The 15,316-nt window shown below is 36.7% G+C and overlaps 1 protein-coding gene across 3 annotated transcripts in view; it reads left to right on the top strand.

Moving 5' to 3' along the window:
- The window catches only part of TBC1D19 (TBC1 domain family member 19), a 132,639-nt gene that overhangs the window by 64,907 nt on the left and 52,416 nt on the right, over positions 1-15,316 (top strand). For all 3 annotated transcript variants that reach the window (XM_066280451.1, XM_066280450.1, XM_066280449.1), the window contains 3 exons: positions 736-848; positions 11,451-11,525; positions 14,736-14,798. In XM_066280451.1, the coding sequence (XP_066136548.1) occupies positions 736-848; positions 11,451-11,525; positions 14,736-14,798 (251 nt within the window). The remainder of the gene's footprint in view (positions 1-735; positions 849-11,450; positions 11,526-14,735; positions 14,799-15,316) is intronic.

Genomic DNA, 15,316 nt, shown 5'->3' with positions numbered 1-15,316 from the left:
GGGGCTTCTGTAGATAGTACTTTACTTGATCATGGAACCCCAAAATTATTATACATATGCAGCACTAGTTTCAGGTCCTGGGACCTAGAGTTAAAGCAAAGTTATCTCAAAGTAACTACATTAAAAACTTCTACCAGCAGGGTAGGACGTGGAGGAACTGAAGGCTTAAACTGACAGGGCTGCAAATTGGGCCGCATCAAAATACAGAGCGTAAGAGGATTGTTATAATGTGGTGTAAATATGTTAGCTATAAAGATGAAATGTTAGCTTCTCAAAAGACTTTTTTTTTCTTTTTTGTATTTTTCCGAAGTTAGAAGCGGGGAGGCAGTCAGATAGACTCTTGCAAGCACCCAACTGGGACCAACCGGCACGCCCACCAGGGGGCGATGCTCTGCCCATCTGGGACATTGCTTGGTTGTGGCAGGAGCCATTCTAGCTCCTAAGGCGGAGGCCATGGAGCCATCCTCAGTGCCCAGGCCAACTTTGCTTCAGTGGAACCTTGGCTGTGGGAGGGGAAGAGAGAGAGAGAGAGAAAGAAGAGGGGGAGGGGTGGAGAAGCAGATGGGCGCTTCTCCTGTGTGCCCTGAGCAGGAATCAAAGCTGGGACTTCCATACATAGGGCTGATGCTCTCCACTGAGCCAACTGGCCAGGGACAAAAGACTTTTGATTAAAGATTTCAGTGTTATTTCTTAAATTATGAAATTTCTAATGAGATTTTAATACTCTTTTGCTAGTTCTAGCAGAACAAGATAGTGCTGCTGCTCAACAGTATGTCAGACAAGGGAGTCCCACCGCCCTGAGAGCTGAGCTGTGGGCTCTCATTTTGAATATTTCCAGTCAACCTGAGGTAAGAAGAAAAAGGATGAGCCAGATTTGAACTGTTGATGCTTGTTTTCCAAAGACCAGTTATTCAAAATGGAAATACTTTTGTTTTTTAGTCTATATTTACCTCTTTTTTGTTTTTAAAATTACTGTAGTTTGAGTTCTAAGATGAGATTAACATGATGTAATCACTGTGTGTAACACAGAAGTTTCTGTTATTAATAATTGGATAGTGTGTACTTGTACATACAACAGAACAATAAGGAAAATGTTAGGAAAGGGAGGCTGCCCGTTTAGTGCGTGGAAACGTGTGGTGGGACTGGGAGGTGGGATGGAGAAATAAAGACAGGCAGCGTGGCACAAGCAAGCGGCACTTTGTCCCTACAGCTGCTTGTTTTTACAGTTCTAAATAAAATATGCACTGTTTTTATGGTTCTAAAAATTGACAGATTATGTGAGATATTACTGTTTTAGGTGTAAGAACATTTTATTTTAGGCAATACAATGATTATGACAGGTGATAGATTCATTGAAGGAAAATTATGTTAAGACATTGTTTTTGAAATATTTTTAGTGGGGATTTTTAAAAATGGATCATATAAGTCATCCATTTAAATATTTTAATAAAGAACAAAATAAAAGTTCCCTAGCCTCGTGCTTAAAAACATGGGTTTTAGAATCGTATAGACCAGTGGTAGTCAACCTGGTCCCTACCGCCCCCTAGTGGGCAGTCCAGCTTTCATGGTGGGTGGTAGCGGAGCAACCAAAGTATAAATAAAAAGATAGATTTAACTATAGTAAATTGTTTTATAAAGATTTATTCTGCCAAACTTAGCGAAAATCTGACATAAAGTACTTGGTAAGTAATTATTATTATATGCTTTAACTTGCTGTCACTCTGCTTTATAAATTTTATAAAGTAAAGTTACTTCCCTACTTTATAAATCACCATTACTATGGAACCAGTGGGCAGTTAGAAAATTTTACTACTGACAGAGATACAAAAGTGGGCGGTAGGTATAAAAAGGTTGACTACCCCTGGTATAGACCTAGTTTCAACTTCTAGCTCTCCCAACTTACTTGAAATCTGTCACTGAGGGACCTTCACTCTTCTCAACCTCTTCTTTTTAGTCTTAGGAAAGACCTCACCTCCTCCTACCTAGAGAAAACAGAAATCATCATAAGAAACTCATTCAAATTCCATCCACCAATCCTGTGAACTTAATTACATCAGCACCTATTCTTTACTCCTCTTCTTTTACAGTTAAACTTTTTGAAAGAAAAGTCTCTGGATGCTCTTACTTCCTTAATCTGTTTAATTACTCATTCTATCATAGTCTGTCATACACCCACTACATGACTGTCACGGTCCTAGCCAAGGCAGCTATGCAACAAATAATCTTCTTTTTCCCAAGTGACCCTGTCCCACAACTCGTACTTGTTTGAGGAAGTGTCTTCAGACAGAATCATTCAGATTGGTGTGTGCTAACGACAACAAGCAGTGTTTGGATATGGGCAGAAACCAGGGCTAAAGTACCTGAGAGATGAATGGATGGATTTGGAGGAGCAGATAGGTCAGCTAAAGCAATGAGATATTTCCCTTCCCTATATAATACAACTACTACCCCTCTTGATCTTTACCTTGATTCATTTTCTTTTCTTTTTCTTTTTTTTTTACTTTTAGAGAGAGAAGGGAGAGAGAGAGAGAGAGAGAGAGAGAGAGAGAAACATTGATTTTTTTATTCCACACATTCACACCGCCATTGGTTGATTCTTATATGTGTCCTGACTGGGGATTGAACCCACAATCTCGGCATGTTGGAGAGATACTCTAACCAACTGAGCTACTTGCTCAGGGCCCATTTTCTTTAACTAGCTATTAACCTGACTATTTTTTTTTAATTTAGAAAATTAAATTTAATGGTGACATTGACCAACAAGTATACATAGATTTCAGGCAAACATCATTACAGCATTTGAATAGTCAATTATGTTATATGTCTATCACCCAAAGCCAAGTCATTTTCTGTCACCGTGTATTTGTCCTTCTTTACACACTTTCCCCAACAGGCCCTTCCCCTTCCTTTTATCCCTTCCGCACTGTAACCACTGCACTCTTATCTATGTTCATGAGCCTCAACTTTGTATCCCACCTATGTGTGAAATCATACAAGTTTTAGCTTTTTCTTTGTTTTTATTAATTTTAATGGGGTGACAATCAATCAGGGTACAGAGGTTCAGAGAAAACATCTCCAGGTTATTTTGACATTTGATTATGTTGCATACCCATCACCCAAAGTCATATAGTCTTCTGTCACCTTCTATCTGGTTTTCTTTGTGCCCCTCCTCTCCCCCCACCCCCTCCCTTTCCCTCCCCCACCAACCATTACACTCTTGTCCATGTCCCTGAATCTCATCTTTATGTCCCACCTATGTATGAAATCATATAGTTCTTAGTTTTTTCTGATTTATTTATTTTACTCAGTATAATGTTATCAGGGTCCATCCATGTTGTTGTAAATGATCTGATGTCATCGTTTCTTATGGCTGAGTAGTATTCCATAGTATATATGTACCACATCTTCTTTATCCATTCATCTATTGAAGGGCTTTTTGGTTGTTTCTATGTCCTGGCCACTGTGAACAGTGCTGCAATGAACATGGGCCTACATGTGTCTTTATGTACCAGTGTTTTTGAGTTTTGGGGGTATACTCCCAGTAGAGGGATTGCTGGGTCATATGGTAGTTCTATTTTTAATTTTTTGAGGAACTACCATACTTTCTTCCATAATGGTTGTACTACTTTACATTCCCACCAACAGTGGATGAGGGTTCCTTTTTCTCCACAGCCTCTCCAACACTTATTATTACCTGTCTTGTTGATAACAGCTAATCTAACAGGTGTGAGGTGGTATCTTATTGTAGTTTTGATTTGCATTTCTCCAATAGCTAATGAAGTGAGCATCTTTTCATATATGTTGGCCATTTGTATTTCTTTCTGGGAGAAGTGTCTGTTCCTGTCCTCTTCCCATTTTTTTTATTGGATTGTTTGCTGGTTTGTTGTTGAGTTTTATGAGTTCTTTGTATATTTTGGATATTAGGCCCTTATCTGTGCTGTTGTTTGAGAATATCATTTCCCATTTAGTTGGCTGTTTGTTTTGTTGTCAGTTTCTCTTGCTGAGCAAAAGCTTCTTAGTCTGATATAGTCCCATTCATTTATCTTTGCCTTCACTTCCCTTGCCTTTGGAGTCAAATTCATAAAGTGCTCTTTGTAACTAAGGTCCATGAGTTTAGTACCTATGTCTTCTTCTATGTACTTTATTGTTTCAGGTCTTATATTTAGGTCTTTAATCCATTTTGAATTAATTTTAGTACAAGGGGACAAACTGTAGTCGAGTTTCATTTGTTTGCATGTAGCTTTCCAGTTTTCCCAGCACCATTTGTTGAAGAGGCTTTCTTTTCTCCATTGTGTGTTGTTGGCCCCTTTATCAAAAATTATTTGACCATATACATGTGGTTTTATTTCTGGGCTTTCTATTCTGTTCCTTTGGTCTGCATGTCTATTTTTCTGCCAATACCATGCTGTTTTGATTGGCTCTATAATATAATTTGAAGTCAGGTATTGTAATGCCCCCAGCTTTGTTCTTTTTCCTTAGGATTGCTCTGGCTATTTGGGGTTTTTAATAGTTCCATATAAACCTGATGGTTTTTTGTTCCATTTCTTTTAAAAATGACATTGGAATTTTGATGGGAATTGCATTAAATTTGTATATCACTTTGGGTAATATAGTCATTTTGACTATATTTATTCTTCCTATCCAAGAACAAGGAATATTTTTTCATTTCATTATGTCTTTTTTTATTTCCCTTAACAATGCTTTATAGTTTTTATTGTATAGGTCCTTTACATTCTTTGTTATGTTTATTCCTAGGTATTTTATTTTCTTTTTGTTGTAACCATGAAGGGGATTGTTTTTTTGGGCTCATTTTCTGATGTTTCATTGTTGGCATATAGGAAGGCAATGGACTTTTGTATATTAATTTTGTATCCTGCGACCTTACTGTATTGGTTTATTGTTTCTAGTAGTCTTTTTGTGGAGTCTTTGGGGTTTTTGATGTACAGGATCATATCATCTGCAAAAAGTGAAACCTTTACTTCTTCTTTCCTAATATGAATGCCTTTTATTTCTTTCTCTTGTCTGATTGCTCTGGCTAGAACTTCCAGCACTACGTTGAATAAGAGTGGAGAGAGTGAACAACTTTATCTTGTTCCTGATTTTAAGGGAAAAGTCCTCAGTTTTATGCCATTTAATATGATGTTAGCTGTTGGTCTTTATTATGGTGAGATATTTTCCTTCTATATCCATTTTATTAAGTGTTTTAAACATAAAACGATGTTGTATTTTATCGAATGCCTTTTCTGCATCTATTGATAAGATCATATGGTTTTTGTTCTTTGTTTTGTTGATATGGTGTATTACATTAACCGTTTTATGTATGTTGAACCATTTTGATTCTGGGATGAATCCCACTTGATCACGATGAATTATTTTTTAATGTGTTGTTGTATTTGATTTGCTAGTATTTTGTTTAGTATTTTAGCATCTGTATTCATTAGGATATTGGTCTGTAGTTTTCTTTTTTTGTGCCATCCTTGCCTGGTTTTGGTACGAGGGTTATGTTGGCCTCATAAAATGTGTTTGGCAGTATTGTTTCTTCTTCAACTTTTTGGTAGACTTTGAGTAGAATAGGAGCCAACTCTTCTTTGAATGTTTGATAGAATTTACTAGTATAGCCATCTGGCCCTGGACTTTTATTTTTGGGGAGGTTTTTAATAGTTGTTTCTATTTACTCCCTGCTTATGGGTCTGTTTAGGCTTTCTACTTCTTCATGACTCAGTCTAGGAAGATTGTATTGTTCTAGGAATTTATCCATTTCTTTTATCTTGTTAAATTTGGTGGCATATAGTTTTTCATAGTATTCTACAATAATTCTTTGTATATCTATGATATCTGTGGTGATTTCTCCTCTTTCATTTTGGATTTTGTTTTTATGAGTCCTTTTTCTTTTTTCTTTGGTAAATCTTGCCAAGGGTTTGCCAATTTTGTTGATCTTTTCAAAGAACCAGCTCCTTGTTTTATTAATTTTTTCTATAGTTTTTCTGTTATCTATTTCATTTATTTCTGCTCCGATTTTTATTATTTCCTTTCTTCTGCTGGTTTTGGGTTGTCTTTGTTCTTCTTTTTCTATTTCCTTAAGATGTGAAGTTAAGTGGTTTACTTGGGCTCTCTCTTGTTTGTTCATATAGGCCTGTAGTGATATGAACTTCCCTCTTATTACTGCTTTTGTTGCATCTCAGAGATTGTGATATGTTATATTGTTATTTCTGTTTGCCTCTATGTATCTTTTGATCTCTGAACTTATTTCTTCTTTGACCCATTCATTTTTTAAAAGCATGTTGTTTAGTTTATACATTTTTGTGGGTTTCTTTACCTCTTTTTTTGCAGTTGAATTCTAGTTTCAAGGCTTTATGATCAGAAAATATGCTTGGTATAATTTCAATCTTTCTGAATTTGTTGATGTTATTTTTGCGGCCCAACATATGGTTAATTCTTGAGAATGTTTCATGTACACTAGAGAAAAATGTATACTCTGGCACTGTGGGATGAAATGTCTTATAGATATCTATCATATCCAATTATTCTAGTGTTTCATTTAAGGCCAATATTTCTTTGTTGATTTTCTGTTTGGATGAACGATCTAGAGCCATCAGCATTGTATTGAGGTCTCCAAGTATGATTGTATTTTTGTTGGTTTTTGTTTTTAGGTCAGTCAGTAGCTGTCTTATATATTTTGGTGCTCCTTGGTTTGGTGCATATATATTAAGAAGTGTTATGTCTTCTTGATTCAATGTCCCCTTTATCATTAGGAAATGACCGTTTTTGTGTCTGATTACCTTTGCTGTCTTTTAGTTAGCATTGTTAGATATGAGTATTGCTACACCTGCTATTTTTTTGGATGTTATTTGCTTGGAGTATTGTTTTCAAACCTTTCACTTTGAATTTGTTTTTATCCTTGTAGCTTAGATGTGTTTCTTGTAGGCAGTATACAGTTGGATTTTCTTTTTGAATCCATTCTGTTACTCTGTGTCTTTTTATTGGTGAGTTCAATCCATTTATATTTAGTGAAATTATTGACATTTGAGGGTTTCCTATTGCCATTTTATATATTGCTTTCTGATAGTTTTGTATCTTGTTTGATTCTTCTCTTTTATTTTTCCATCACTTGTTTTTGTTTGGTTGTAATCCATACTTCTTTTCTCTGTTCTTCTTTTTTCAAGCCATGCACTTCTGTGTTGATTTTTCCAGGGGTGATTACCATTAAGTAATGGAAAGCATACATATTATGTTCATTGTAGTATGTTATCTCATGAATGCTTCTGCACTCCATCCTTCTTTGCTACTATTAATCTTTGTCCTCTCCCCTTCTTTGTTTCTTTGTCACAGATTAATCTTGTTTTTATTGCAATCTTGATGGAGCTTTTACTTGTAGTTTTGTTTTGTTTTGTTCTTTGTGTATGATCAGAAAACCCCCTTTAGTATTTCCTGAAGTTGGGGTTTTCCGGGGATAAATTCCCTCATCTTTTCTGTATCTATGAATGTTTTTATTTCTCCTTTGTATTTGAAGGATAGCTTTGATGGTATTATAGTATTTGATGGTATATATAGTATACTATATATAGCTTTGATTTATATAGTATTCTTAGCTGGAAGTTCCTCTCTTTCAGAACTTTAAATATTAGGGTCCACTCTCTTCTAGCTTGTAGAGTTTCTGCTGAGTAATCTGTTGATAATTTAACGGGCCTTCCTTTATATGTTGTATTCTTCTTTTCCCTGGCTGCCTTGAGAATTTTTTTGGTCATTGGTTTGTGCCAATTTCATTATGGTGTGCCTTGGAGTAGGTTTGTTGGGGTTAAGATAACTCGGTGTCTGTTTGCTTCTTGAATTCGAGGCTTCAGTTCTTTCCACAGGCTTGGGAAGTTCTCGTCTATTATTTGTTTGAATATTTTCTCCATTTCATTTTCCCTCTCTTCTCCTTCTGATATACCCATTATTCTTATGTTGCTCTTTCTGATGGAGTCAGACAATTCCTGTAGGATTATCTCATTTTTTTAAATTTGTGAGTCTCTCTCCTCTTCTCTCTGTAGTACCTCTAGTTGCCTGTCTTCTATGTCACTAATTCTCTCCTCTATCTGGCCTGTTCTATTGGCTAAGCTTGTTACCTCATTTTTCAGTTCATGAATTGAGTTTTACATCTCTGTTTGATTCATTTTCATAGTTTCAATTTCCTTGGTGAAGTATTGTTTCTGTTCATTGAATTGTTTTTTAAGCTCCCTAAATTTCCTTTCTGTGCTTTCTTGTATATCCTTGAGTATTTTTAAGACTTCAATTTTAAATTCTCTCTCATTTAACTTCAAGGTTTCTAAGCTATTGAAATTTTTTTCTATAGATTTTTCTTTATCTATCTGAGCTACATCACTGTCTTTTGTATCCATGATATTTGATTTCTTTTTCTTTAATGGCATTTGAGAGTAGTATTGTTAATAACACTAATAAGAGTTGATAAAAAATATTTTTTGAAAAAATACAATGAAAAATTGAAAATTCTATTGTGCTGAGTGGAACAAAAATACGTAGAAAGAGGGCCTGGGTTGGGGGAGTGACAAAGAGGCAAAAAATGAGGAAAGAATCCAAAAAATGCCACAAGGAAAAAATTTGGATCAAGAATAAAATGATTTGTTTTTAAATGATGGTTGAATGGAGAAATAGTGTAAGAGAAAAGAAAAAGAGAAAAAAAATACAAATGAAAATTCTATGGTATTAAGTGGCACAAAAACTATAGAATGGAGAGCTGGAGTTGGGGGAAATGCTAAAGAGATAAAGAGCGAAGTAAAAAGCACACAAAATGTCACAAAGAAAAAATTTGAATCCAGAATAAAATAACTTGTTTGTAGGTGAGATTTGAATGAGAGAAAAAGTGAAAGAGAAAAGAAACAAAGAGAGAAAAAAATTGAGTTTTTTGGAATTTAACACTCATAGAAATAAAAAAGAATGGAAAATATAACACCTATGGGTAGTAATGTTCAAAATAAAAAGAAAAGAATAAAACAGAAAGAGGATAAAATGACCAAGGAGGAAGGAAAAAAAAAGGATAAAAAATATAAGAAAGCCCTGGCCGGTTGTCTCAGTGGTAGAGCATCGGCCTGGCGTGCAGAAGTCTCAGGTTCGATTCCCGGCCAGGGCACACAGGAGAAGTGCCCATCTGCTTCTCCACCCCTCCCCCTCTCCTTCCTCTCTGTCTCTCTCTTCCCCTCCCGCAGCCAAGGCTCCATTGGAGCAAAGATGGCCTGGGCACTGGGGATGGCTCCTCGGCCTCTGCCCCAGGTGCTAGAGTGGCTCTGGTTGCGACAGAGCGACACCCTGGAGGGGAAGAGCATTGCCCCCTGGTGGGCAGAGCGTTACCCCTGGTGGGCGTGCCGGGTGGGTCCTGGTCGGGCGCATGCGGGAGTCTGTCTGACTGTCTCTCCCTGTTTCCAGCTTCAGAAAAATACCAAAAATAATAATAATAAGAAGAAAAATAAGAAAAATAATGGAAAATTGTAAAGACTGTGGTTTTGAGAAGTTATCTTCTTCCTTTTTCTTTCTTCTCTCTTTCTTTCTTTTGGCTGGTGGCGCTGTACCCCAGATTCTGCCACTGTGGTACTCTTAGGCAGAGATTTGCTGTTGTGTCGCTATGATGATGACATAAACTAGGCCTCAGTCCCATTGGTAGGCGGGGCTTGTTAGCATTTGCAGGCTCCGACAGTGGGAGAGTTTGTTTTCCCAGGGCCTCTCCCCAAATCTCTCCTTCCTGAACCAGCAGTCTGAGACCCAGTTGTGAAGTTGCCCTAGCCACTGCCTGGAGAGCAAGAGGCTCTAAGAGCTGCCAAATCCTTCCTCTATCCCCACTCAATGCATGGCTCTGGGTAAGGCTTTGCCAGCCAGAGCCGCCAGTGTAATCAGGCAGGGCTGGGAGGCGATTGCCTTTCAGGTGTCTTTTTATGAGCCTCCTGGCATGTCTAGTATGCCTCAGCACTCTGCAGGTCTGCTCTCCAGAGGCTGTCTGCAAGCTGCCTGCGCACCCTTCCCCCACCACTTTCGCAGTTTTCTTCCCCAGGAGTGTGCTTTGTTAGCCTGTATGGCTGATGAAGGCACTGCACCCAGACAGGTCCAGGTGTAGGGAAGCTGGCTTTCGTGTACTTCCCACGTGCTGTTGTTTGGGAAGCCGGATTATTCAGAAACTCTGGTCACAGCCCACACAGAGGGTCACTACTGACAGTCTCTGACCCAGCCCACTGCTTGCCCACCTCTGCCGGGGTCTGCTGCTGGCGTTAGCTCCGTGTGGGCTGAGCTGTGGGCACACTCTCTCCTTGGCTTGAATGTCTCTTCCCTAGCCCAGCTTTTTCCGTGCCCCCAGCCCTCACTTTCTCTCAGTTCCAAGTGAAAGCAGCCCTTGCTCAGGTCAGTGAGGAAAGCGGAATACTCCGTTCTCTGAATTATTTCCTTCAGAGTGGGTTATATATTCAGCCACCTTTTCACCCAATCGTACCTTTGTTTGATGTATGTGTATTTCAGATGCTCCTGAGATTGTTTTTCTGTCTCTAGTTGTTGAATTTGTTGAAGTTTCAGGGAGGGGTATCGGGAGCACTCCTCAAGATGCCATTTCTCTGACATCACCTCTAACCTGATGTTTAACTGGATTACATTCTCAAGTCATTATTACTCCCTTTTTCCTTCCCTCCCTTCTTCTTTCCTTTTCTTTTCCTCCCCTTTTCTCTCCTTTCTACCTTCCCTCTCTTCTATTTCTTATTCTCTAATAGATTAAACATTAGCCTAATCTTATCACTGTAGAGAATTAATCAGATTTAAAGTATTATGGGACCATGTTTAAATATAAAAAACCCCCTCATTTTTATCATATGATATGTGATTGCTTTTGCTACCAGGGATGATTTAGTATGTTTACTGTAAATGTTTTATTTTATAATAATTGAGGTATTGAAAGGTAGTGTAGAGTAGTTCTTCTGGATTTTGTATAGGTTCCAGGGCCAGGTTTCCTGAGATCAAATCTTTCTACTTTTGAGGCCTGGAACAGCAAGGTACTTTTTTCTCTGGGCCTCAGTTTCTCAAATATAAATAAGAATAATAATCACTGAACTATTTTATTTTGTTGGAATGGAATTAAATGACTTAATTCATATAGTGTGTAAAACAGTTCCTGGCACCTTGTAATTAGTTAATAAATTCTGTATTTGTTATTCAAGTTAAATTATAGTTAATCAATTTAATAAATATTGATCAAATACCCTTCATTTTCCAGATCTTATCCTAAGTGACAGTATTAGATATATTTATTGAGCATCTCGTATTGGCCAGACATGGAAAATGTCTGGTTATGAATAAAATTAAGTTACTATCCTCTTAATGTTTATAATACTATTAATGATGATCATTTATTAAAGTTTGAAGCTGACTTTATAAATGTGATTGATTGACCTTTAATTTCTTTGTTTTACTTCTAACTCTAGGATATCTTGTATTATGAGCAGCTTAAGACCAATGTGATACAACATGACCTTTTGGTGGACAGTCTAATTTATAAAGTAAGTAAATGTTTTCATAGTTTTTCATCTCATTATCATTAAAATTTTTTTGAGACTCTCTATCATTCAGGGCCTGTAATAGGTATGATAATACATATTAACACTGAAAAATAATTTTCAGTGATCATTATACTTATAAAGTTAAGGTTGACCTTCAAAAGTTGCAATCTCCATCAAGTGTTATCTTCTTTCCCTTTAAAGCTGTCTTCATGATCCTTTCCTGGTCTATTTTTGATTAAGAAAATTATAAGTATTTCTTATCCTTATAGATTCATGTTTATTACACAAACTAAAAAAGCAACTGAAAGAAATATCAAAATATGATATTTTTATCTTATTTATCTCATTCTTTAGGATCTACTTATTTATTCTCTTCTATTGAAATAACTTTTTACTTATAATTGTTTTAGTATCTAGACATATGGGTAAGCACGTCTTAGGTGTTAGGACAAGTATACATTGCATTTTTGTCTTCAGATATCTGGTATAAAGTTGAGATATAGATGCTGTAAACATGACATCGTATACAACTGGTTCTGGATGAATAATTACGCTATTTAAAACACTGGGATTTTAAATTTAGAACTTGTTAGATAGAGGAGAAGAGTATATTATTTCAGGCCTCAGAAATGGGAGAGAGAAGATCATACATTGAGGAACTGAAGATTTGTCTGGGAGAACATGGCAATGCAAGCATTTAATGACTGCTTACTGTGTGCTGTACAGTGCTCCAAACAGCTTACATCGTTGTCCTGTGATCCTGACAGCTTCCTTGAGAGTAGCCGATGCCAGCATGTAGTCTATAAACGATAAATGGGTTTTTTTTCCTGGTAAAAAACTTGCACTCTATGAAATCAGGCATTAAAAACAGTAGAACTTACTAGAAAAATAGAGTTGGGGTAGCTTTTGCAATTTGTAACCAGAGTGCTGACAAAGCTAATAACTGGTAACTTGGGAAATGAATTGTATAGCTCAGGCAGGCTGCTCCTGAAGGAGCTATTAAAAATGTACAAAAAATAATAAAGTAGAAATGCTAAAATAATGACGCTGGCAGTGGTAGACCGAGCTGCAGGGGCTGCTGCTACCGCGAGCATGAAAGGAAGTAGAGCCGCAAAGAGATGCACTAGGCTGGGGGCCCTTCTGCGGAGGGAGCACCCAGCGCGGACATTCAGTTTTCATTTCCTTAAGGACAGTTGTAGGGATCATGCTTGTCCTTTTCTGATTATAATCTACTCCTGCTAGTTTGGCTTCCCTTTTTTAAAGAGAAATTGCATAAGAACCAACACAGTTTCCATCTTATACTGACATCATTCCCTTACTCACCAGCCACATATTGACACATGCTGTAACAAACCAGGAAGTACTATTATTTCTAGCATTTTGTAGATGAGGGAACAGAGGTAAAGAAAGATTAAAGAAATTTAAATGTACATATTAAGCAGCAAAGTCAAGATTGGATTTGGGCAATGTGACTTCTGAACCATACTTTTAACCACCGTGTACTCTACAGGGATCAGAGATGAACAGAGTTAAGAAGATAACAGTCTTGATGAAAAGTCTTGCCTCTCACAGTTTTTACATAGATTTGAATCACAGGTACTACTGTTAACTCTGAGGGTATGATTGTGCTCAGGCAGTTATTTTAGCAACAGCGTGAGAGATCTTTTGGCTTTAAGATCTTCAACCTCTTCCCTACTCAAATAAGAGAAAACTCACAAGCGAAGTTCAGAAAATCAAGGAGTGCTAGCATGAGAGTTCTCTCTACTGCCACCATAATGCTCAGTTTGAATCAGTAAAGAAAATGTGCTGTGAGGATGAGGTAAATAATTTGTATCTGAAGAATTGAATATGAGTTTTGGCAGAGTCAGTCCTGACTGTCCACAACATGAGTATTTTTAGGAAGAAATCTGTCTCTGATTACTCCTAGTTTGTGTTAGTTGAACTCTGCTGATTTTGTTGGAACAACTCCAAACATTATTAAAGTCATTCTTGAGGGAATGAGCATTTAAAATATTATTTGAAGTTTCATAACAACTCACTTTGGCAAAGATTCATTTTTAATTTAGCTGAAAACAATATCAATTATTTTAATAGTGAAAGGAATGAATGGAACAAGGGAATACTAAATATAAAACATCATCAAGCCCCTTTTAAGCCGAATTATTAAATGGTTCTCTCTGGATGGTATTTTTTTTTCACAGACTTGCACTTTATCCACATCATCTGCAGTTTTCCATCACGTACTATGATCTGACATTCTATACCAGTGTTTTCCCACCTTTTCCTTTTTATAACCCCCTATATAAAAATTAAATGCCAAAGAAAAGATTTTGTTGGATAGAGATAACACTTTGGAGGTCCACAAACCACTGTAATGTGTAAAATTTTTGGCACCCAAGAACCAATTCTCACGCCCTTAGAGACAACATCATCCCTGTTGAGAATGCATGAGATCTACCTCTGCCCATATCGTCTTCTGATACAGAACTGGCCCCTTTCTTTTTGCTTAATTTGTGTGTTTAAGTCTTTCCAGACTTAGCACACATTCAACTACCTCCAGCTCATCCACAACTCACTTCAACCTCTCCTTTTTAGTGCTTTGCTCAACAGCTTAGTTGAATTTTGTAGACTGATCAATATTTTCAGGGATTTCTTCAATATTTCTTTGTAGTTCTCATATTTTTACATTGTATGTTTTCTTACTGATGAGATTTTAGACGTTTTTACGATAAACATTGTATTATTTGTGTGTTTGTTTGGTAATAAGTGATGACTTGCAAGTGAATAATTACGAAGGCATGGAAGATTTTTGTTATTTTGAGGGTACGGCAAGCATGTGGACCTGAACAGTGGAGGATGAGAATGAAAGAGTAATTCGAGGCCAGATGGTTGTGGTTGTTTCTGTTATGATTATATCTGTTTTTCCAGCTTTTAAGATACCTAAGTATTCGGTTAAAAAAGATGAAATTGAAATAAATACTAAGGAATTACTAATGAAACCTAAAAAAGTATCAGCAATTTGATGTCAAATAGTATGTCACATACTATATTAGTCAATTAAATTAAGAGCATTGATGAAATTTAATTGAGAAGTTTATAATTATACGTAAAGTAGTAAAATCATTTTAGTATTCTTTCTAGACCATGTCTTAGTACTAAAGATATATTTATTTAGGGTTTTTTTTCAATAGTCTCCACTTTTAATTATAGGATGTGAAGTTAACAGCAAGCAATGATGATTATTATTTTGTATTTGAAGATTATTTATACCAGGTAAGTTGAAAAATTAAAATATATGATGTTCTTGTTTTAAGCTCTCTAACTTGGATGCTTTGGGAGATAGCTCTGTTGTTAACTGAATCCTCGTGAAATCAAAGCCATGTTTATTTTTTCTCAAATTAAATGTTCTAAGTTTGGTATAAGGTTAACTTCTGTTCTTGTGTGGGATTAAGTGGGAGAACAAGCATTCCCAAATGAGTGTTTGGACTCTTCCTTTTGGTCATATCTGCTACAACCAGGAGATGTATAAGCACAAATTCTTAAATTGGGTGTCAAATTTATATGGAAGCGATAGCAACATGTTTAAAGAAAGAATTTTACATAATAGCTTTCTGTTAAAGGTATTAAATAAATAATTAAATGTGGTGGGGTTTTTTTTTTGGTTTGTTTTTTTTTCATTTTTCTGAAGCTGGAAACAGGGAGAGACAGTCAGACAGACTCCCGCATGCGCCCGACCGGGATCCACCCGGCACGCCCACCATGGGGCAGCGCTCTGCCCACCAGGGGGCGAT

This window comes from Saccopteryx bilineata, chromosome 5 (genome assembly GCF_036850765.1).
Source record: "Saccopteryx bilineata isolate mSacBil1 chromosome 5, mSacBil1_pri_phased_curated, whole genome shotgun sequence".
Taxonomy (NCBI): Eukaryota; Metazoa; Chordata; class Mammalia; order Chiroptera; family Emballonuridae; genus Saccopteryx; species Saccopteryx bilineata.
The sequence above is the reverse complement of the archived record's forward strand: the minus strand, read 5'-3'. Positions and strand labels throughout refer to the sequence as shown.